Source organism: Sus scrofa, chromosome 8 (genome assembly GCF_000003025.6).
Source record: "Sus scrofa isolate TJ Tabasco breed Duroc chromosome 8, Sscrofa11.1, whole genome shotgun sequence".
Taxonomy (NCBI): domain Eukaryota; kingdom Metazoa; phylum Chordata; class Mammalia; order Artiodactyla; family Suidae; genus Sus; species Sus scrofa.
The window spans coordinates 76140432-76164193 of NC_010450.4; the positions used below are offsets into that span (position 1 = coordinate 76140432).

At 47.8% G+C, this 23762-nt stretch overlaps 1 protein-coding gene across 1 annotated transcript in view; it reads right to left on the reverse strand.

Moving 5' to 3' along the window:
* FHDC1 (FH2 domain containing 1) overlaps window positions 1-8259 on the reverse strand; it is a 45060-nt gene extending 36801 nt beyond the window's left edge. The window contains 3 exon segments of the mRNA XM_021101499.1: window positions 2765-3044; window positions 3046-3387; window positions 7888-8259. Of these exon segments, the coding sequence (XP_020957158.1) occupies window positions 2765-3044; window positions 3046-3251 (486 nt within the window). The 5' untranslated portion in view covers window positions 3252-3387; window positions 7888-8259.

Consider the following 23762-nt stretch of genomic DNA (forward strand, 5'->3'; position numbering starts at 1 on the left):
GTAAGATCTACTTTCGGTCCGTGATAGACTATCACTCTGCTGTGCTGTAACTTCTTCAGAAGAAAATCTAGGTGTTCCCACTGCGTGCGGCACAGTCAGTTAAGAATCTAACTGCAGTGGCTCAGGTTGCTGCAGAGGCACGGGTTCGAACCCTGGCCCAGTGAGATGGGTTACTGATCCGGTGTTGTCACAGATGTGTCAGGCCGCACCTGTGGCTTAGATTCAATCCCTGGCCTGGGAACTTCCATAAGCTTTGGGTGCAGCCATAAAAAGTTTAAAATTGTTAAACTTTTTTTTAAAAAAAGAAGAAAATAGCCTGTATTATTTCCTTCCACCAAAAAATAAAGTATATACAGTATTTCTGGTCATGCTGGAGATAGATAGCATGAAAAATGGAAACTAACTCTGGATAACCTGCTGTTATTCAATGATATTATCTAATATGCACTCAAATCCATCTACCTACACTACTTATCCTACCTGAGTGCTGAAGAGTTGAAGAGTCAGATTATCATATGATACACAGTCACGGTGATTTAATTTCTCTTTCTAGACTCTCTGGCAAGGACCTAGGTGTGCTAAAACTAAAGATGTCTGCACACCCATATTCACGGCAGCATCATTCATATTCACAGCCCAAGTGTCCACCAACCGATGACGGGATAAAGCAAGTGTGTTATACATTCCACGGAATATTACTGAGCCTTAAAATTCTGACACCTGATACCACATGGATGAACTTTGAAGACACTGTGCTGAGTGAAACAGTCCAGTCACAAAAAGACAGCTACTGTGTGAGGTCCCTAGAGGCGTCAGATTCACAGAAATGGGAAGTAGAAGGGTAGCTGCCAGGGGTTGGAGGGAGGGGGGAAGGGGAATTAGTATTTAATGGGGACAGAGGTTCAGTTTTACAAGATGCAAAGACATCTGTAGATGGATGGTGACAGTGGTTGTACAACAATGTGGATGTTTCTAGGACGCTGAATTGCTCGCTTAAAAATGGTTAAGGGTGGAGTTCCCATTGTGGCTCAGCGGAAATGAATCCGACTAGCATCCATGAGGACGCAGGCTTGATCCCTGGCCTCACTCAGTGGGTTAAGGATCTGGTGCTGCTGTGAGCTGTAGTGTAGGTCACAGACGTGAGTTGCTGTGGCTGTGGTGTAGGCTGGCAGCTACAGCTCTGATTCGACCCCTAGCCTGGGAACTTCCATATGCCACAAGTACAGCCCCAAAAAGCAGAGAAAGAAAGAAAGAGAGAGAGAGAGAGAGAAAGAGAGAAAGAAAGAAAGAAAGAAAGAAAGAAAGAAAGAAAGAAAGAAAGAAAGAAAGAAAAGGAAGGAAGGAAGGAAGAGCGGGCTCTGAATAAAGGAAAGAGCAGGGAAAGCCATGTTCAGCACATTAGGGCTCTGAGAAGGCCTTGAAAGACTTCCTCTCAAATCATGTCACCACCTACACCTAATTCCAATCCTAGGAGTCTTTGATTTTATAATAAATTGACTATTGGCCTTTTCAAGAGGGGGCTGTACTGCCAACTCCAAGGGCCCCCAAGTGAATTCCTGAGCCAGACAGAAAAGAGCTCAAGAATTCAATAATGCAGAGAGCAGCTCCTTCACTCCAGAGCCCTGCCCACCCTCTTATCTAGTCAGCTCCATCTTTGACCTAATTTTCTCTGCTCCTTTGCAACAGATTAAAAAATGATGCATTTCCATTGCCCATTGTGGTTGTTGGGGGGAGAGTAGCATTCTTTTCTTTTAACCTCTGCTTTCCTAATTGTCTCTTTGAGCAAGAAGAGGTTCCTTAATTTACTTTCAGTACAGATTCTAAACAGAGAGTACTTACAAATGCAACTTTTGACACAGGCTCTATAATGTATAGAAAATGTATAGAAACTGTAATATAGAGAGAAACTGTAGCTCTAAGGCCATGATTTCATTTAACTTCTTATAATTTGCTAGCTAGATTTTTTTTTTTTCTGCATCCACAGCATATGAAAGGTCCTGACTAGGGATCGAACCTGCGCCACAGCAGTGACTCGAGATATAGCAGTGATGATGCTGGATCCTTAACTGCTAGGCCATCAGGGAGCTCTCACCAGCTTTACATATTCCCCAAAGTAACACTGTTAGTGTTCACTGGAAACGTGCTTCCTAGAAAATCTGTCTGAAAATAGCTTTATGCTTTGGCTCTCTGGAATCTCCGTTCCAACAACGGCCAAAATTTAAGTCAGAGATCCGAGGAATGAAGACCACCTCGAAACACTTGTGGAAAGAAAACTGGAGGGAAAAATAAGATAAAAGTCTAAGGATGTCCATCATTTAATGATGTAATTTAATAAAAGGCACTGTGTCTCAGAAAGCTCCAGTTAATCTCAGATACCTGCGTTCGGGAGCTCAGTTTTCGATTCCAGTCAAGAGGAACAGTACCGAACTTCAGCAGAACTGCTCCGCCAGGGGAAACGGCAGCAGATGTGCGAGAGGCAGGGCAGTGCTGGGAGGCCACCGAGCGAGGCCCCACATAGCATGTTCTCCGCATGAGGTCATGATCCTCCGGGACGTCTGGGAGGATACAGCTCGCACGCACCCTCCACTTTTTTGCTACTCAGCTCAAGTGCATCATCTAAGGCCCCTTCTATCCATTCCCGGGCACAGTCACTTGCATTATCTCATTTCTCAGTGATGTGGGCAGGTTTTGAAACAAGCACGACACCCCCAAACACAAAACAGCGCCGTGTGGGGAGGGTTAGCCCTCGGAGGTCCATGCTTACCTCTTCTCTGGCCTCCCTGAAGGACGAATTTAAAGGGCCCCCTCTCCTAGAAGGGGAGGACTTGGCACTCTCTTCTTGCTGCCCAAACAGCTCCTCGATGGTCTTTGTGTCAATTTGGTAGTGATGCTGCTGCCTGGCTGCCAAGGTCCAGATGTTGGTTTTGCCCCGAACTTGCTCCTCGGGAATGGTTTTCCAAAAAAAGCTTCTCATCCGCTTTTTCTTACCAAGGTGGCTGTAGCCGTTCAGGTGAGAAGGTGGCGGTAGTCCTGGGGGGGAGGGGGACCGGAGGCCCCCCAGGCAGAGGCGGGGGAGGGGGAGGGGGAGGAGCAGGAGGAAACCCTGCCCCTGAGTATGGACATGGTGGAGGAGGAGGGGGTGGAGGAGGAGAGGGTGGTGGCGGCGTTTGCCCGATCATGAATCCAGCGGCCGGGGCGATATTCCCATTTCCTTTATCGCTGACCGAGGAGACACAATTCATAACGTGCATAGTACTGTTGCCGTCTAAGGAGATAATTTCTTGACCTTGGGGAAGCAGGCACAGACATCAAACTTGGGTCATACTTGTCCGCCCGCTAGTCGGCCACCAGAGGACAGGCAACTGTGTGGTGTGTCATCTTCCAAACCTACAAAGATAAAACTTTAAAATCAGAGCAGGAAAACACTGCCATGCTCCCCATTCCCCTTCCCAGGCTAGTGCTCGTCCTCCTGGAGTAGGTGGATATTAAAATCACTGAGGAGCACCACATCCAAAAGAGAATTTAACAGGGCTAATGCTTTTCTAAAGGCGAACCAAGTCTTACTACCTAGGGAGGTTGCCAATGCAGCAGCGATAAATCCAACTTGGAGACCTTCCACTCATCAATAAAACACATATTTATTGAGAATGCACAATGGGTTCAGCAAGTATTGCTCGCTTTATGAATAAGCAGCTTGTTCATTAAGTGGCTTGTTTTCTTTGGGCAACGGATCCCCAAGCCCTGGTGAAATTACCCAAATGGCTGAGGTCTTAGTGACTCTGCCTTTCTCCAGTAGAGACATGTCCCCTGCCAACTGGAGGGGTCAAAGGACCTCCTCCACCCTGCACAGAAGAGGCAGGGCACTTGGGGATGATAAAATCACGGCCAAGCTCACTTCCCTGGAGTCACGGCCACCATATTGCCTCCACACTGGGTGATGCCGCTTCCGCGCAAATAGAGAAAAGAATGCCAGACATGAAGGTGAAAGGTTCCAGCTCTAAGTCAAGAAAAGTCACTGCACCCCACTAGACTTGGGCCTTCTCATCGGTAAAATGAGGAGGTTGGGACTGACCTCCACTATGGCTTCAGATACGATCGGAAGCCATCTGGAAACCACTAGATCTTCTCCCTGCCCCTTCTGCTTCTTTGGTGACACAATTAGCAGAGAAAGCACATGCCAGGCGAGCCACACCTGCCACATGTCTCCTCTTTATCCACGTGGCCACTGACTTATTTCGGTGGCTTGTTGAAATTTAAATGTTTGTTTTTGGTTTGGGTTTCTGTGAACCTGATGTGAAAAGAGGGGTCAAAACATCGAACATTTATTCAGATATGAGGACAGGGAAGTGGGGATGTAGAAAGCAGGGCTCCCACGCCGACTCTGTGGGAGTGTGAAAAGGGGGCTGTTTGGTCCAGGTCTTGAGGTGTCACATAGGGCAGCTTTTTAGACTGGACTTCTGAGGGTAATGATCCTACTGCAGCATTATTGTTCAAAGCTCACTCACACTTACACACGTTCATCAAACGATACAGGATTCTACAGGAGTAAATGGTCCCATATCACTAATTTAAATATTGCAAGATGCTTTATTCAGGATCAGACATAAGAGGCAGGGTTGCCTTGGGAGTCAGAGTGGAGACGCCAAAAACAGACTGCTTTCCCTCAGATTCCAGTCCTGCTACTTCTTTAGAAGTGAGGTGAGGTAGGTTAATTAACCTACGTTTCACATCCTCGTCTATAACATAAGGCTACACCATTCCATTGGTCTGTATAAGAATAAATGCACTCAGGGAGCTCCCTGGTGGTCTAGTGGCTAGGACTGGGTGCTTTCCCTGCTGTGGCCCAGGTTTGATCCCTGGTCTGGGAACTGGGAGCAGATCCCACAGGAAGCTGCTGCAAGCTGGGGCCAAAAATAAGTTAAAATTAAAATTAAAAATTAAAAAAAAAAAGAATGAGCTTGTACACGTACACCTTTACGAAGATGCCTGGTATCTAGCTGGCTGTTATTAACATCTGGTGTCATATATGCACATACGATTTCGCTTTGTTTACACAGGTGCTACGTTAGCTTTAAGGTATGTCGTGGGCTTGCAGGTAAAATGCTAAGTTACCCTTGGCAACCAGAAACATACCTTTAATATTTCCAGTCTGTTTTCTAGGTTACTGGTTTGTGAGCTTTGTCCTTTTACACTACTCATCAGTGATTATATCTCTACAAGAACATTTTAATGAAGCATTTAAATATTTAAGCTCTGAAAATTATATAAGGGTAGAAAACAGCATTTCCAGCTATTAACTGGATTTTTTTTTCCAGCATTTTAACCACTTACATCAGTGACATGAAGTATATTCACAGTGTTGTGTGGCCATTACCATGGGATAATTTTTTAGAAAATAAAACCAAAAATATTTATCCAAGCTAACTGATAGCTCACCTGAGATGCAACTAGCTTTTAAACGGAGTTTTCATAATTATCATTAGGGGCATAACTACGCTGTTTTCAGAGTTGGCATCCCTAAAGCAAATGACTCACTGTCAATTACAGTTTATAGTTATATTTGAACTCTTCTCAAGACCGTACAGGTATTCTTGGCTGTTTATCCTTACATATTTTAAAATGTGTCTGTACATAAAATATCTCATGTATAGAAGAATTGCTAATCCTCCAATTCACCTTCAATTCTAAATATGCTGACTTGTTTATAGATTATCCCTGTTAAGAACAATGATAAGCTAAAAAAAAAAGTCTTCATCCTAGAAAGCAATCATTCATTCAGTGCTGTGTAAGTATATGCACAGCTGTGCCGTTGAACCTCACATAGCAAATGCAGAGATACTAAGAAAGAGCAAGAAAGACTATGCCCTATGCCCTCAGAGGTCAGGCAACAACACTGTCTTCTAATACCAGGGGGTATGAGTCCTTTTGCGTATAGTCTGTTTCGCAGAGGAAGTACTAGATTAAAGCTTGTCAGAGTAAAAAGTGACACGCATTAGCTATGCCTCAGCAGGATTCTAACCACTGCCCCATCTTGAGAAAGAATGTTATTTTAGAAAGTTAAAGGAACAAAGGAAAATTTACAACATTGTTCCTGGTATGTTGTCTGGCTAATTTTTTCCCAGGGTAACAGACAAGGATCCTAGGCCCCCAACAGCTTCTCATGAATAAGTTCTTCAGCAATGATTAGCTAAGATGCTAATGCTTTTTACTACAAGCCTCAATAGGGCTTTGATAGGGCCTCCCCCTTGGGCCAGGATTTCCAATGACAAAGAGATGGCAGGAAAAAGAGAGCGCGGACAGACATTCTAACCCTTTCCACAGTCTCGCGAGATGTTAAAACCGAGGCTACACAAGGGGCATTTGATTTACTATGGCACTGTCCGTAGTAAAGACGCAAACGCACACTGCCAAGTATGCCAAGAACACAGGCGCTGCTGCAGCCGCAAAGACACAGCAGGCAGTTGCATGCAGGACAACGGAATTAGCCTTAGGCTCTATCTGGAAAACGTCAAGTGCCTCATCAATCTCCCCCAGGGCAAACAGGGACAGGCTAGGATTTAACATCTCACCTACTGGTTGGGGACCTCAGCGGGAGGGAGGCCTGCTGCTAAGGCTGACAAATGCCCAGCCCAGAGTAAATTGTAGAGCTGTCACCTAAGTCTCTAAAGGTGAGAACTTCCCTTCAAGTCCGCTAATCATGACGCATCAGGGGTGAGTCTGAGTGAAGGACCCTCCCCGGGAGGCTGTGACCTTGTACCTAGGCTTTAGCTGATCAGCAAGCAAATAATCTTAGAATGAGAATGTTTATAAGGGTCTTCAAAGCAGCCCTCGGCCCGCCCTAAACTCTCTTGCCTAAACATCCAGTGTTACTTTACTCCGATGTCAGAAACATCGCTGGAGCTCTATCCTCTTGAAGGGAGTGGGTGGGAGAGAAGAAAGCCCCAAGTATGCTTTACTTCACAGTGTATCAGGTAGGAAAACGCCAGAGATTTCTGGAAAGAGGGGTAGTGGGGCCTTGTTGCTCAGCTGGTCAACAATACTCAAAAGTAAACACCAAGGAAAACCCGCTAGGGAAAAAACCTCTCCCCTGTGACATGTGTCACAGGTGAGGTGGGAGCAGGAAAGGCTGGTCCACACCCATCTCATGACAAACGGGGGCACAGCGAGCCGGGTGTGGAGGGATGAGGCAGAGAAATAGGAGGTCCTGTTTTACTTGGCGGGGAGTGGGGGGAGTGGGGAAAGTACTGGGAAACCCAATCTATGGAATTTTTTGCTCTCCACCAACTCATCAGGAGCAGGCTCCTCCCTACCACCATCTATCAAAATCTTTCTTGATTATGAAACGCAGAATGTCAACCACACAGTCGAACCAGAGCTGGCACTATCCCACTCCTCACCCTGGCACTCCTGCCAGCGGTGAAAGAACCCAAGACGGTTTCCAGGCCGCGCGTTTAACCTGCCGCACAACGTAAACAGTCCACAGACGCCCCGGAGGCAGCGCAACACCCTGAGGGCAGAGAAAGAACGCCTGGTTGTGAATGTGCATTTTCAGTTTCTCTCAAGGTCCCCAAACCAAGAAGAAGAAAAAAAAAAAGCAAACGGAGCTCCAAGAGATGCTCTAGAGAGAGGGAAGGGAGCGCGCGACTCAGTCCAGGAGGACAGCTGTGGTTCAGGAGAGGGGGTCACGGAGGGCCGAACACTAGGGGCAGTTTCTGGGCAAATGTATGTTTGACTCTTGGGTCCCGCAGGCATTCGGCGCGGGGGACGCCGCGGGCACACTGTCTTTCACAAAGTCTGGGCGCTCAGCGCCTTCCTTGGTTTTTGCTCTGGAGAGCTGTCCACCGCGTCCTTTCGCTCCCAACCCCCCGTCCCGCCCCAGCCACTCACCAAAGCGCCACCGGCTCGGCCGCACCAAAGGCTGGTAAGGCGCCACGGCCGCCCGAGTCCCCGGGGAGTTCTCGGCCGCGGGCGGCAGCAGCAGAGGGACGCGGGTGGCTGTCCCCGGCGGCTCCAGCGCGTCCTTATCTGGGCGGCGGCCGGAGGGGTGAGGGAGCGGGTGCGGGTGCGCGGCGCAGATAAACGCCCACACGCGCCGCGCAGGCTCCGCGGCGGGGCAAGGCCGCCGCCCGCCGCGGGGACACGCGGGCCACAGGGCGGACGCCCGGGCACCGCCGGACCCTCCGTCTCCCGGGAGCGCTGAACGCGCGCAGGTTCGCCTGCAGAAGCGACGGGAGAGGCCGCACCAGCTCGCCCCTCCCCGGCCCCCGCGGGGTCGCCTGCCCCGCCCCTTGCTCCCCCGCCTCTCCCCGCCCATCCCTGGGGCCCCGCCCCCTCCTCGGGGGCCTCGGTGCCAGGCTTCCCCAAGCGGACGGAGGGGGCTCACGAGGGAAGGTGTCGCTGGGCTTGAAACCAAAGGGGGGTGGTCTCCCGGTTTGCGGGCTCCGCCCCCTCCTCGAGACTCCGCCACGACACCAACCCACGTCTGGGGTCAGGGTCCCCGGAGCCTCCCGGCCGCAGTGCGGATCAGCCAAAGACAGCCGGGAGGAGCCGGCGAGAAAAACTCAGAGGGGAGACTCCTGGTGTTTGGTCGGAGGATTAAACCGAGAGCCTGCTGTCCCCAGCAGGGCGCCGAGGCAGCTGGAGGTGACCCGCCCTCCCAACCCGCTGCCTGACTAAACTTCCACAAGCGAGGGGAGCAACTTCTAACCTGAACTCGGCACGGCCAGAGTGAATGTGCCAGAGCGAGCGCCTCCTTGTCCTCTGTCCGCATCACCTGGACGCGGTCCTGACCAGCCCAGCACCCACTGTCAGGAGGGGCAAGTCGCGGCTTCCCGCTCTCTGGGGACCCCGGTGCCCCGCCCCCAGTTGCGCGCTCCTGGACGCAGTCTGGCAGCTAAATCTAACTCAGATTTAACCCAGAGGCGCTCTCTGTATGTGGGTCCATACAGAAGCGTCTTCGTCTCAAGGGGCCGATCACTGTCCTCTGCGGCCGGGGGAGTGCAGCTGCCAAAGCCAGGGGAGCTCAAACATCCCCAGCCCACCCGGTGAGGCTCTAAGGCAGCCGCAGCTCCCCACCCTGGCCGATCTCTGCCCCGGCCCTCCCGAGCCTAGAAATCTCTGATCCCTGGGACCCCCGAGCAGCGATCGCCCTGCCTGGGCCTCAGGACTCACTCACCCGCGGCGGGCGCTCCCCGCGCTCTCCTCGCCCCCAACCGCCCGCGGTTTCCCCGCGCTGCCGCCGCCTCCTCTCGGGTCGCAGCAGCTCGGGCTGCCCGGGACTGCGAGGGGGCAGGGCGGCGCGGGGCGGGGCGCAGCCGCTGCCTCAGGTAACAATGCTGCAGACCAGGCTGCTAACAGCGCCAGCTGCAAAGGGCAGCACGCCCTTTCCTGCTCGGCCCTTCCTCCCTCCCTCCTTCGAGCGCCCACGTCGGCGCTGCGGCGCTTACCTCCACCTGCGCGGGGCCCCGAGAGCCTGGAAGCCGCCACCCGGCACGCGGCCGCCCGCACCCGAAGGCTTGCGCGGCGCAGGACAGTCGGCCACCGAAGAAAGTGGGGGCGGCGGGGGACAGAGATGTACAGACTGTGAAGAAAAGGCAGGCGTCCTCGTGGAACCAGCCAGGGGAGGCGCCAAGCTGGATCTGAACCCGCAAGTGCCTCCACAAAGGAGCCTCTGCGGCAGCCGCCCCGCCACCCTCCCCTGCGCACACGCGCGCACACACGCACACTCATGCACGTTCAAACCCCGCGCGCGCACACAGATGCGCGCCAGGCCACCTGCCCAACGCACTTGTTTCTCCCTGGAGCAAGAGGCAGCTCCTGGGTGACCTGTCCCAGCCCGCATGGCCGAGTCCCAGCCTGGCCAAGGCTTCCCAAAGGTCAGTTCCTCCCTGGGACCTGCCATTCTGAAAATTTGTTACTTTTTGTTTTTAATCTTCTTAATGGTGATGGTAGCAGAAACTTTTGTCATATTTAAGCAAAAGAAGAGAAAAAGAGAAGAAAAGAAAAAGTGCACTTCAGGTGATCGAGTGAGCAGACGCGGTCTAGGGAAAGCTCCTCACAGAAGGAAACGGGGCGGGGAGGGGGGGCGGTTTAATCGTATCTTTTTTCAAAGTGACTTATGACGCCAGGCAGTGAGAAAGGAGGAATCAAAGAAAGCCTAACCCTGGCGAACTGGCTCATCAGAGATCTGCTGCAGGGATGGGGAGGCGCCCTCTGCGGGGATGAAGTCATCGTTACCTTTGGCTCTGTGATCCCAGATAGCAGACCAGGACGTTTCCACCTTCTGGTGCCTGATGACTTCCGCCTCTGCACCCTGGTCCACAGTCCCGGAACTCCCAGGGTAGAAATCGCCACCTCCCCATGGATACAGAGAGAGAAGCCATTCGGGCAAAAAATCGAAAACAACCCCAAATCCTAAATCCTGCCCACCTATGGCCCATTTTTTACCCTTTGGCCAGGCTTACATGCACCATCAAGAGAAGTAGATCCAACTAAGACCACAGAAAAAATCTTTTTTAAAAAAGGGTGGGGGTCTCCAGCGTTGTCACTGAAAGAGCCTGGGTTGCTGCTGTGGCACAGGTTCCATCCCTGGCCAGAGACTTCCAAATGCTGCTGCTTGAGAGAAACAGAGAGAGAGAGAGAGAGAGAGAGAGAGAGAGAGAGAGAGAGAGAGAGAGAAAGGAGAATTTTAAGGAATGGAAAGTGTAATAAAAGAGAAAACCCCAGAGTTTCCATCGTGGCTCAGCAGTGACAATCCCGACTAGGATCCATGAGATCAAAGGTTCGATTCCTGGCCTCCATCAGTGGGTTAAGGATCCATCATTGCTGTGAGCTATGATGTAGGTCACAGAGGAAGCTCAGGCCCTGAGTTGCTGTGGCTGTGGTGTAGGCTGGCAGCGGCAGCTCCGACTGGACCTCTAGCCTGGGAACTTCTATATACTGTGGGTTCAGCCCTAAAAAAAAAAAAAGGCGGGGAGGGGAGAGAAAACCCCGTGCTTGGGGAGTTAATTATAACCCCAAAGGAATACTGACAACACAGGTAAGGGTCATAATACTGGGCTCCTCTCCTTTTCTGTCAGCCTCATTGGATGAGGAGTCTACAGCCACTGCGCAGGCTTCCCGCTCGCTAGTCAAGCCCCGCCTCCAACCTGGGCTTCCCCACGCTGAGTGTGTCCTCTAGGATCAGTCACTTTTTTTTTTTTTTTTTTTTTTGTCTTTTGTTGTTGCTATCTCTTGGGCCGCTCCCGCGGCATATGGAGGTTCCCAGGCTAGGGGTTGAATCGGAGCTGTAGCCACCGGCCTACGCCAGAGCCACAGCAACGCGGGATCCGAGCCGCGTCTGCAACCTACACCACAGCTCACGGCAACGCCGGATCATTAACCCACTGAGCAAGGGCAGGGACCGAACCCGCGACCTCATGGTTCCTAGTCGGATTCGTTAACCACTGCGCCACGACGGGAACTCCAGTCACTTTTTTGAGGGATCAAGCCTGGTGACCCGTCCTCAGCCCCTCAGCCCTTCGATGTCCCAACAGCATCCTGACCTTCAGACCTTCTCTCTGCCCACGCTTCTTGTCCTTTGAGGACAGTAACCGGCTTCCCCCGGCCTCATTTCCCATCATCCGACGGGTTCTGCTGTCAACGCGGAGGGGCCCAGATTTTGTGGGGTCTGACGCTTGTGTAACTCATGAGGGAGCCTTTCAGAGAAAAATAATCAAAACATGCCAGCACCACACCAGCTCTGTGTCCTTGGAAGAGTCCAAGGAAAGGGAGAGGCATGAAAGCTTGAGCTCCAAGGTAAATCCGCTCTGATGTCATATGCCAGGGATTCTTGAATCTATTTTATCCCTGAAAAAGCTCAAGTCCAAATTCATTGTCTAAAAGTTAATTCCTCTGTCTCTCAAACTGGTACTCTTCCTGCCTGCACCCTTTCCATCGGTCCCATTCTTTTTTTTTTTTTTTTTGCCTCTTTTCTTTCTTTCTTTCTTTTTGGCTGCACGCACAGTATGTGAAAGTTCCTGGGCCGGGATCAAAACTGTGCCACAGCAGTGACCAGAGCCACAGCAGTAACTATGCTGGATCCTTAACCTGTTGAGCCACCAGGGGACTCTTCTTTTAAATTGCTTTTATCCAAGCATTTGCCAAATGTGCTGCTTGAGGCTTATGGATATTCCCAGGCTAGGTGTCCAATTGGCCTACACCACAGCCACAGTAACTTGGGATCCGAGCCACATCTACACGGCAACTCATGGCAATGCCAGATTCTTAACCCACTGAGCAAGGCCAGGGATCGAACCTGCGTCCCCTTGGATACTAGACGGATTTGTTTCCACTGCACCACAACGAGAACTCCTTCCATCTGCATTTTATATCCTCTGCCACTACACCAGCCCCAATTAGAGGAAGGGGGAACTGATGTTTATTTGCTGTTGGCAGCATTTTGGGTGTCACGCTTGATTCTGACAGCCATCCTGGGAGTCCTACCTTCTATATTTTCTGGCTTAGACAAGTTAAACTGGCTTTCTGCATCCACTGCCTCGGCATTCTTTCTGCCTCATTTTTCCCCCTGACTATGCTTTCAGGTCAGTGGTTTGAAAAGTCTGATTTCATCATTACCTGCCTGTTGAAAACCTTCTCTAGGTTCACGGGGAAGAGGTGGCTGTCCTCAGTCTGACACTCCGGCAGCATCCTGCTCCATCTCACACAGTTCGAAGCTTCTCATATCACACAGGCATCATTGTGTGCAGACCCTGAAGGTGACAGGCTTATTTGGACTCGCATTTTCTCTGGTGTGCATATTGGGTGGCCCAAAAGTTCTTGAATAGAACAGAGCACAAAACTCCAGTAGAGTTCACATCCCAGTGGGTTGGATCTGAGGCTGCAAATCTACAGGACTGTTTATTCTTCATTTATCAATTGTTAGCCACACTTTCACCTCACCTAAGCTGGTACTCGGGAGTTAGGATCAGCCATTCACCTGTATCCTAGAAATGTGCCAGCAGCTGTGTCTGGGAGGAAGGCTGGAGAGATGCCAGAGGCCAAGCCATCCCCAGGCAGCGCAGGCCCTGGAGTTTGTGGCTTGGAGGCAGCTGCTGGTCCTTCTTGGGCTCTTGAGCTATGGGCAGTGTGGCCAGCCCACCAGGCCTCTCAGGGTGCTGGCAACAGCTTCAAGTGTCAACCCAGGTGCCAAGTGCCCAGCCCTTCAGAAGAATTCTGTTGCAGTGTGCTCTTCCCTCTCCCCAGGCCGTCCCTTCCAGATTGTTCCATTACCTTTGCCCAATTCATTTTCTTTCTCCTAGCTTTACCTCCTCAGCTTGAAGAAGCTCTCAGTTTCTCCTGCATCAGGCATTTGAATCTGTCTTTAGGAGCCACTAAACAAAACTTTTTTTTTTTTTTTTAGGGTGCACATTTGGGGCACATGGAAGTTCCCAGGCTAGGGGTCGAGTTGGAGCTGCAGCTGCCAGGCTACACCACAGCCACAGCAATGCGGGATCCGAGCCGGATCTATGACCCACACCACAGCTCACAGCAACACTGGATCCTTAACCCACTGAGTGAGGCCAGGGATTGAACCCATATCCTCAATTAGAGGAAGGATACTAGCTGGGGTCTTAACCTACTGTGCCACAATGGGAACGCCCTAAGCAAAACTTTCAAACCAAACTGAGCAAATGTCAGGATCCATTCTTTCTTTTCTTTTAAAAATTTTTTTAAATATTTATTTGTTTATTTTTGTCTTTTCTAGGGCTGCACCTGCGGCATATGGACATTCCCAGGCTAGGGGTCGAATCGGAGCTGTAGCTGCTGGCCTACGCTGGAGCCACAGCAACGCCAGATCCGAGCCGAGTCTGTGACCTACACCACAGCTCACAGCAATGCCAGATCCTTAACCCACTGAGCAAGGCCAAGGATCAAACCCACAACCTCATGTTTCCTGGTCAGATTTGTTAACCACTGAGCCACCACGGGAACTCCATCTTTTTTCAAAATTTAAGTAGAATTGATGTCCATGTTGTTTTAATTTCTGCTGGACAGCAAAGTGATTCAGTTATACATACTTCTGTGTGTATATTCTTTTTCATTATGATTTATCTCAGGATGTTGAATATAGTTCCCTGGACTATACAGTAGGACCTTATTTATGTCAGAATCCATTCTAAAGAACACCTCACAGTTCTAAAACTGGCTTATTTGCTCAAGGAGTATTTCTAAACCATGAGCTGATTTCATGGGCCTCGAAGGACCAGGGCACACACTGAAATGCGTCCCCGCTGGCACAGGACCAAGGCATCAAACTGATTTTTAAATCTTTCTCTTCCCCTCCTCTGACACAGACTGAGATTTACTTAATCTTTACTCTTCTTAAGACACATATCTGATGAGATCAGTTGTTCAGTAGATTATAGGCTGAAGGATTATATGTCCTTGCTCTTAACAACTGGAAACTGCAAAAGAAACAATCTCTACCAGCTCTGTAGTTAAACAGACTTGCAGACCAAAGCAAAGACTCATCAACCCTTCTAGCAATAGCTGTTTCTAAGAGAAATCACTAGACCTCGTTGCCTTTGGAGGAGGAAAAACATCAAACAAGTGAAATCAGCAGAATTTTTAATGTCCCCCTGAATGCAGACTTGCATCCAGTATCTTATGGAAAATTGCAGACTCTGCATGACTGTGATTTTTCAAAAAACTTTGAATGGACAAAACAGCTTTGAATGGACAATAAAGCCTGCTTTATTTTTGCAGGCTCAGACATTCAAATAGTAAGTTGCCTTTAAATAGAGTAAATAATGACTAAGCTGTGATCATTAAGAGGGAGACATTTTGTTCCTGGATGCCAAGTAGTGAATTCTGAAAGTTTGAAATAGAAAATGTTTCCACACGCGGTATTGAGAGCCATGGCAGCGTCAACGGCTTTTCCTTTGCCAGAAGTAAATACAGGTGCTCTGTCAGTAACAGTGCCTGATGTGCAGGTAGGAATTACAGACAATCCTTACCCATGTATAGGACTGAGGTAATTAGACACCCCGTGACCCCTTCTTGTCCCCAAGTAAGGTTCCTTAGAGCAAATTATCCATTTTCTCCTTTTAAAGGTGTGTGTGTGTGGGCAGGGATGGAAGAGGAGACTGAGACAAGAGAAAAACTGTATTACTGAGTTTTTACCCAGAAAACCTTCATCTAGGCTTTTTTTTTTTTTTTTTTACAGAGGGTACAGTGCTTAGAAAACTGGTTGGTTTTCAGGATAAATGCATGTCTGGCTGAGATAACATTCACATTTGGAGGAGAAAAACAGCTTTCAACTATAGCATGAAAGCATGTCCCTTCTCTCCACTACCCACCAGCAAAAACAAGGGCGTGAGTCTCAAAAAGAGGAGTTAAGGTAAATTGTCAGATGCCAATTTCTTCTGCTACCGGTTCTGTTTCCAGGTTGTTGACCTTCTAAGAAGTTAGAAGAGCAAACAGTAATTTGAAACCATAATACACACAGTATAGGTATTGCCCAAACAGAAACCCAACTAACCCACAATATTGGGATGGGATGGGATGTGTGTGTGTGTGTGTGTGTGTGTGTGTGTGTGTGTGTGTCCCTGGGGAAATACTGTGTGCAGGTTCCTGAAGAAGACTTTGTGGGCACATGCAGGTGGGAGAAAGGCCATATTGGTGACTTAGCAATTTGTCAAGTCCCTCTTCACTCCCCTTAGAAATTAAGTTTGTACTTAGTTTAGGGGACCAGCTATGAACAATCCCTTTTGCACCAAGCTTCCATCTTAATAAGAAGGGAAACACTCTGGGTATGGTAGCAAATAATAAAACCAGCTCATAACAATTAGCATCTTCATATTTTTTAAGCCAGACTTATAAAAACAATGAAAATGGTCCATTTTTGGAAAAAGTAAAGAGGGTAAGCTTTGGGGTAGAAATACCATTATTCAAAGTTGGGTTTTTTTTGTTGTCGTTGCTGTTGTTGTTTTTGCTTTTTAGGGCCACCCCCGTGGCATATGGAGGTTCTCAGGTGGGGGCTGAATTGGAGCTGCAGGTGCCGGGCTACACAACAACCACAGCAACTCGGGATCCGAGCCGAGTCTGTGACCTACACCACAGCTCACGGCAATCCCGGATCCCCAGCCCACTGAGTGAGGCCAGGGATGGAACCTGAGTCCTCATGGATACTAGTCGGGTTCATTAATCACTGAGCCACAATGGGAACTCCCATTATTCAAGTTTTGAATGGACTTGGCCAGAAATAGATCCCTATCAAAGTACACAGCATCACAGTCAGCTCACCTTTGCATCCAGGCTAAAACTGCAAGGGGGTGCACTGGGGTTAAACCCAGGACTTCTCACCTTTACCCCTAACTTGCTGGCTCCCTCCTGAAAAATGAGGTTTCTGTATTTAATCTAACTTGGAGAGGTGGTATTCAGCATTCAGCCATTTGTAGTTTAAAATGGATGAAAAAATTTCCCTTCACATTTCTAAGTTCCTTTTATCTAGTTTTTTTTTTGTGTGCATATGATCAATTTTGTGTGTTAAACTGGGCCATAAAAGAGTAGAACTTAACTATACAAAGTAGTTTAATATTGGTGGTGATTTCTCAGGACTAGGCTAGAGAAAAGAAGACATGGCTTTTTTTTTTTTTTGCCATATTTTCTTTTCTTTCTTTTTTTTGTCTTTTTTAGGGCCATACCTGCAGCATATGGAGGTTCCCAGGCTAGGGGTCCAATCGGAGCTATAGCCGCCAGCCTACACCGCAACCACAGCAACACAGGGATCCAAGTTGCCTCTGCGACCTACAACGTGGCTCACAGCAACCCCGGATCCTTAACCCACTGAGCAAGGTCAGGGATCGAACCTGCATTCTCATGGATACTAGTCGGGTTTGTTAACTGCTGAGCCACAAGAGGAACTCCTATAACGTTTTCTTATTTTAATTTTCTTATTTGTAATTTTTCTCTGGTTTTCTATAAAACTCTGGAGTTCCTGCCTACCACATCCCTTTGCTGACAGTGCAGATGAACACACTTCTGAATTTTTGAGTTTTGAACTGTCACATTTCCTGCGGGATGACTGATGGGCTGTGTTGCTCATCAGTGGTTTACAATGGGGTGGGGTAGGACAGGCAGGGTATGCATGCAGGTAAACATATGACTTTTTAAATTTTATTTTTATTTTTTGTCTTTTTTAGGGCCGCACTGAGGCATATAGAGGTTCCTGGGCTAGGGGTCTAATCGGAGCTGTAGCTGCCGACCTACACCACAGCCACAGCAACTCGGGATCCAAGCCGTGTCTACGACCTACACCACAGCTCATCCAAGGCCGGATCCTTAATCCACTGAGCGAGGCCAGGGATCAAACCCACAACCTCATGGTTCCTAGTTGGATTTGCTAAACACTGCGCCATGACAGGAACTCCAAACATACGACTTTAATTTACACTGTATAATGGAATTTCTTTAATGCTGGAAATACTTCTATTCAAAAAGAAAAAAAGAGTTTTTCTCTTCCCAGGAAAATTGATCACTATGGGTTCTTATTTATTCCAAGTTGGAGTCACAAAGAAACACCACACTTGCCATTTTTTTCAAATATTTATGTATTTAATTATCTTGGCCCTGCCTCAGCATGCAGAAGTTCCAGGGCCAGGGATAGAACCCTTGCCACAGCAGAGATCCCAGCCGCTGCTGGATCCTTAACCCACTGAGCCACTGGGTAACTCTATCACACTGGAAATTTTAAGAGGAATATAAAGTAGGAAAGGCAAAAAAAAAAAAAAAATCAAATTGTTCACATATCTCATTCCCTTCTTCATACTCTTCATTGTCAGATTTGAACATATTTTCTAGCATTGCATTCTTTTTTCTTTTTTTTTTTTAATCTTTTCGGGGCCGCCTGCAGCATATAGAAGTTCCCAGGCTAGGGGTCCAATCAGAGCTGCAGCTGCCGGCCTCTGCCAGAGCCACAGCAACGCCAGATCTGAGCTGCGTCTGCAAACTACACCACAGCTCATGGCAACACTGGATTCTTCACCCACGGAGTGAGGCCAGGGATTGAACCTGCATCCTCATAGATACTAGTTGGGTTTGTTACCACTGACTGAGCCATGACAGGGACCCCTAGCTTTGCATGGTTTACAAGCAGCGTTCTTCACAGTTGATCTCAAGAGGGAGACTGATTTCCAGGCACCCTACTAGCCTGCTGGGCATCAGGATAAACCTTGTCTACCGCAGGGGAGGACAGAGGAAGGAATTCCACCTGCAGCTGCCTGGCACAGGAGTTCACTAAAAACGGGGGGCCCAGTGATCCCATGTTCATGGTACAGAGTCTACAGAAGTCACTTGATGGTTCAAAGAACTTTGTCCTGTGTGACAGGCAGGGTTGAGGCACCATAAAGAAATCACAGGTGCTGATGGAGAAGGCTGGAGCAAGGCCAGGGCCGTAGGGCAAAAAGGGGGAGCCATGGAGAGATGATGACTCACCCCCCAATTTTTTTTTTTTTTTTGTCTTTTTGTCTTTTTGTTGTTGTTGTTGTTGTTGTTATTGTTGCTATTTCTTGGGCCGCTCCCGCGGCATATGGAGGTTCCCAGGCTAGGGGTCTAATCGGAGCTGTAGCCAACGGCCTACGCCAGAGCCACAGCAACGCGGGATCCCAGCCGCGTCTGCAACCTACACCACAGCTCACAGCAACGCCGGATCGTTAACCCACTGAGCAAGGGCAGGGATCGAACCCGCAACCTCATGGTTCCTAGTCGGATTCGTTAACCACTGCGCCACGACGGGAACTCCTCACCCCCAAATTTTTATGAGTGTCTAGGTTGTTAACAAAAGCCACATGTTATTCTACTTGGACAAAGCTCTGGAGATAACCGCTAATGACATTTTTTTTTTTGCATGGGTGTCCTCCTTATCAAAGGAAGCTGATTTATTCTTCATCAGGCAACATCAAAGCTGCAATAAAGAGCTTCTACAGAATGGTTTTCACATTCCAGAAAGCCATCTCGGTAGATTCTAACGTGTACCTGGAGGACTTCAAAACAGGCATACACCCCAATCCTTGTGGGCCTGGTTATAACCCACATATTAGAGCAGCTAGGTAACTAGTTATTAATCTCCTTTCCTTCTCAAAAATGGGAGAGCATAATTTAATCAGGTTGACCTCCAGAGAGAAACTAGGTCATGTGTTCTGACCAAAAGTTCTCCCCCGATGACTAGAAGCTGTAGACAAGTTCTGACTGTAGGTAAAACAAAATCAAGTATTATTATTATTATTATTATTTTTTATTTTGTGGCCAAGTGCAAGGCATGTGGAAATTCCCTGGCCAGGGATGGAACCACAGCACCACAGCAGTGACAATGGTGGATCCTGAACCCACTAAGCTGCCAGGGAACTCCAGGAAGCAAGTCTTCTATTTGACTGGTGGAGGAAAAAGAATTAAGATCCAGGAGTTCCCATTGTGGTGGTGCTCAGATCCTGTGTTGCTTTGACTGTGGTGTAGGCCAGCAGCTGCAGCTCTGATTCGACTCCTAGCCTGGGAACCTCCATATCCCGTGAATGTGGCCCTAAAAACACCAAAAAAAAAAAAAAAAAAGAGAAAAGTATTAGATCCAAAGCCTACAAATAACCTTATACTATATTGAAGATTTGATTTCAAAGTTCCTGTCATCGCTGAGCAGTTAATGAACCTGACTAGCATCCATAACCCTTGCCTCGCTCAGTGGGTTAAGGATCCATTGTTCCTGTGAGCTGCGGTGTAGGTTGGATCTGGCGTGGCTGTGGCTGCGGCTACAGCTCTGATTGGACCCCTAGCCTAGGAACCGCCATATGCCACAGGTGCAGCCCTAAAAAGCAAAAAAAACCAAAACAAAACAAAACAAAAAAACAGAAGAAGTTGACCATGGGTAAATAGCTTGTATTCTCCACACCACACATGCCTGGGATTTGCACAGACTTTCTCCGCATTAAACTAAAAAGTTTGAGGGCAGGGCCGCCTCATCCGTCTTCATATCTCAGTGGCATCTAGTCCCAGGTTGGCTGTCACCGTGCCTGCCAACATGGACCTCCTCTCTAGCGGACGACACCACCAGGCCTCTCATCCCTCACAGCTGGAGGCTCCGGCAATGATAATCCTCATCATTGACACGACTGGATGCCTTGTCTGTGCGAGGCACAGGGAGGCCACACGCACTTCACAACAGTTCTGTCCTCAGGAGGCGTCTGCAATGCAGGAGGGAAGCCACCCGATGAGACTCAAGCTCTGAGAAGCAGAGTCTAGGAGAACATGAACAGGCGTTCCCCGGTGGCCCCGCAGGTTCAGGATCCAGCATTGTTACTGCTGTGGCACAGGCTGGATCCCTGGTCCGGGAACTTTTGTAGGCTGTGTGCACAGCCAAAACCAAAAAACGAAACACACACACACACACACACACACAAAAACCGAAGAAGAAGAGCCCGTGGAGAGAACAGCCAGATAGTGTAGCATGAACTGAAAAAACGTGGGCTTATTACGGCCAGTCACGTGAAGCAGTTCAGAGGTGTGCTGATGCCCAACCCATAGCAAGGCAGCCGGGACCTGGACCCCTGAACACCCCCGGCATGGACAGCATTTGGGAAGGAGAGGGATTGGGGTTGAGGTCTCTCCCTGAAATTTGATACAGAGGATTGAGAAAAGAGCTGGGAATTCCTGATTCCAAATGAAGGTAGGCAGTCGCCTGGCTCTGCCACAGCTTGGGTCAGCTGCTTCCTCGGGCCAGGTGTGCAAGCGTCCAGAGAGGCTACGGTGAAGAGTGAGATCATCACAGTGAAGAGTCAGCCGGCTTGAAATGAAGGTAATCACGAAGCAAGTTTTTCTTAGGTCCCAGTTCACTGCTACAGAACCGAAGGTCTCATAAAAAAGAGCCAAAGGATGAAAGGGGCAGAGTTCTTCCTAGAAGAGGTCAAGGTCAGTGTGGGGGTCACTGGCGAGGAAGTCTGGAGTGGTCCGGACTGAAGCTACTGTGTCTTGGGGGAAAAAAAGACTTGTTTTCATTGCTGTCGCTATGAGCACAAATAGTGACTCCAAAGCTTGAAAACCCGAAGACAGCACAACAGCCTCTTATTATGTCTTTTTTTTTTTTTTTTTTTTTTTTCTTTTTAAGGACAAAGAGGCAAGTTAGGACCAGGGCCTGCTATGAAGCTAGGAAGCTTTAACACTTTCCTTTCCCTTGAGTTTAGGCAAGGTCTCCTACATATATATATGTGTGTGTGTATATATGAAAGTTTTATCTTACTTAAAGCTCTTCATTTGGAATCTCTAACTAATTTCTCTTAATTTGGCTTCATTGGAGGAAAATGCTGAACTTTTCAAAGAACATGTAGTGAGCGTTTTTACATAAAGTTTAGAGTATGTGAAGATAGATTATTTTTTAAAGATGTATCTACTTTTTTTTTTGGTCATGGCATGCAGCAGCTTGATGTGGGATCTCAATTCCCAGACCAAGGGTTGAATCAGGGCGGCAGTGGGGAAAGTGCCAATTCCTAACCACTAGACTGCCAGGGAACTCCCTGGGTTATTATTTTTTTTTAAAGGCCATACCATGGGACATCTACATGATGAAGTACAGGCCTGGCCTCCTCTGCTGGTCGGCACAGTCCAAGGAATTGTCAGTCTAGAGTCAGGGACTCTGACCCTCCTGAGGGTGTTAGTGGGGTCAGGTGATGAAGGGCAGCAGTGCAGGCAAGCTGACAAGTTGGCTCAGCAAATACTCTGGACCCTTTAAACCGACACATTTTTTTTTTTTTTCAACTCACCTGATGGCATCAGCGACTGTAGAGTAACCATTGCCATGGTAAAATCTTGATTCTCAAAACCCTGTTTGGGGTTTTTTACTGCTTCTATGACTGATGTAAACTAGTTAGAAAATTTTAATCCAGAGGATTTTCCTTGGTCTGACCTCAGGTAGGGGTGAGGGAAGGAGAAACAGAATTTGAGAACAATGTAAACATCGATTCTTTATTTGGGTTCCTGACAAGTCTAAGCTATTTTGTTAATGTAATGGTGTAAATTAGGGGTCATTTGTCCAGGTCTTAAGATATCGCTTTAGACTGAAAATAAGAGATATTAAAAATTACCAATGTACAAATATAAGCAAAGTTGTTATAAAAAGTGAAGCTATAAGCAGGTAAGTTTTAAGAAGTCTAGCGTACAGACTAGTACATATGCTTAAAAATTTACGAGAAGAGAAAAAAAACTGAGACAGAAGAAAAATTGGTGTTAAGCTAACATCAAGTTAGTGTTTTATTTTGGGGCATAACTCCCCTTATAGTTTCAAATAGCATTTAGAAAGCTGAGGAGAAAAAGGCACACACCCAAAAAAAATCTAGTTGAGTGAATACATCTTTTCTTACATGACTTTTTTTCTAATGAGTCTCATATCCTAAACTATTTCTGCTTCTTCAATTGTCCTGTTTCTATAATCTTTATAGACAAACAGAAAATGGCTCAACTTTACACTTTCTGGAATTTCTGTGCCTCCAGATACAAACCAATTTCTTTCACATTCTGCCAGGAGGGGTTTTGACATCTGCAGAAGTGGAGGGAGCCGTGTAATTGGTCATCACCAAAAGAAGCCCCTGATTGCCATCCTAGCCCAAGAGGGAAGCGGTTCTTCAAACTTTCCCGCTTATAGCTTCACTTCTTATAAAAACTTAGATTGCTTAACTTATATTTGTACACTGGCAGTTTTTAATAACTCTTATTTTCCGTTAGAAAAGGTATCTTTAATTTTTATCATTAAAAATTTCAAAAAAGTTAAAGCTAAAAGACTAGTACAATGAGGGAGTTCCCACTGTGGCTCACGGGTAATGAACCCGGCTAGTATCCATGAGAATGCAGGTTCCATCCCTGGCCTCGCTCAGTGGGTTATGGACCCAGTGTTGCTGTGAGCTGAGGTGTAGGTCACAGACGTGGCTTGGATCCTGGTTGCTGTGGCTGTAGTGTAGGTTGGTAGCTTGGGGGCTTCCATATGCTGCAGGTACAGTCCTAAAAAGCAAAAAAAAAAAAAAAAAAAAAAAAAGCAAGAAAAAAAGACCAGTGGAACGAAATCCCACACATCCACCACCTGTGAGGACTGCAAACTTATTTAACATGTCTTTCTCTCCTTCCTTTTCTCTTTTCTCCAGCTTTCTCTCAAAATATGTTTGTACGAATGGATATATTTTTGCTGAACCATTTAAAAAGATTTGCAAACATCACGCCACTTCACTTTTAGATGCTTTTTAAGCATGCATTTCCTATAAGGCTATTTCCCACAGTACTGCAATAGTAGACCTAAAAAAATTAATGAAAAGCCCCTCCTCGCATCAAATACATGAATTAATCTGTTGCTCTCAAAATGTTTTCTAAAGCTATTTTTTTAACTGTAATCTAAAGTCTCTTTTATCACAAATTTCTAAGACATTTTTTCTTCTGTGACTGATTTTTTGAAGAAGCCACACCAATTATCTTGTGGAAAGCCCCAGATTCTGGGTTGGTCTGATTAATTCCTCACGGTATCATTTAACTTGTTCTTTCTTCACCCCCCGTCCCGCGTGTGCCACAGTGTTTTCTGTTCACTGGAATTTAAGGCCAAAGGTCTGACTAGATTCAGGTGAAACAATCTCAGCAGGAAGATCTCATAAGCGCTGTTGCGTAACTTATACTGCATCATATCTGCAGGCACATGATTATCAGGCTATTAGCGATGCTAACTTTGATCACCTGACTTAGACGGTAGACACAAAAATCTTACA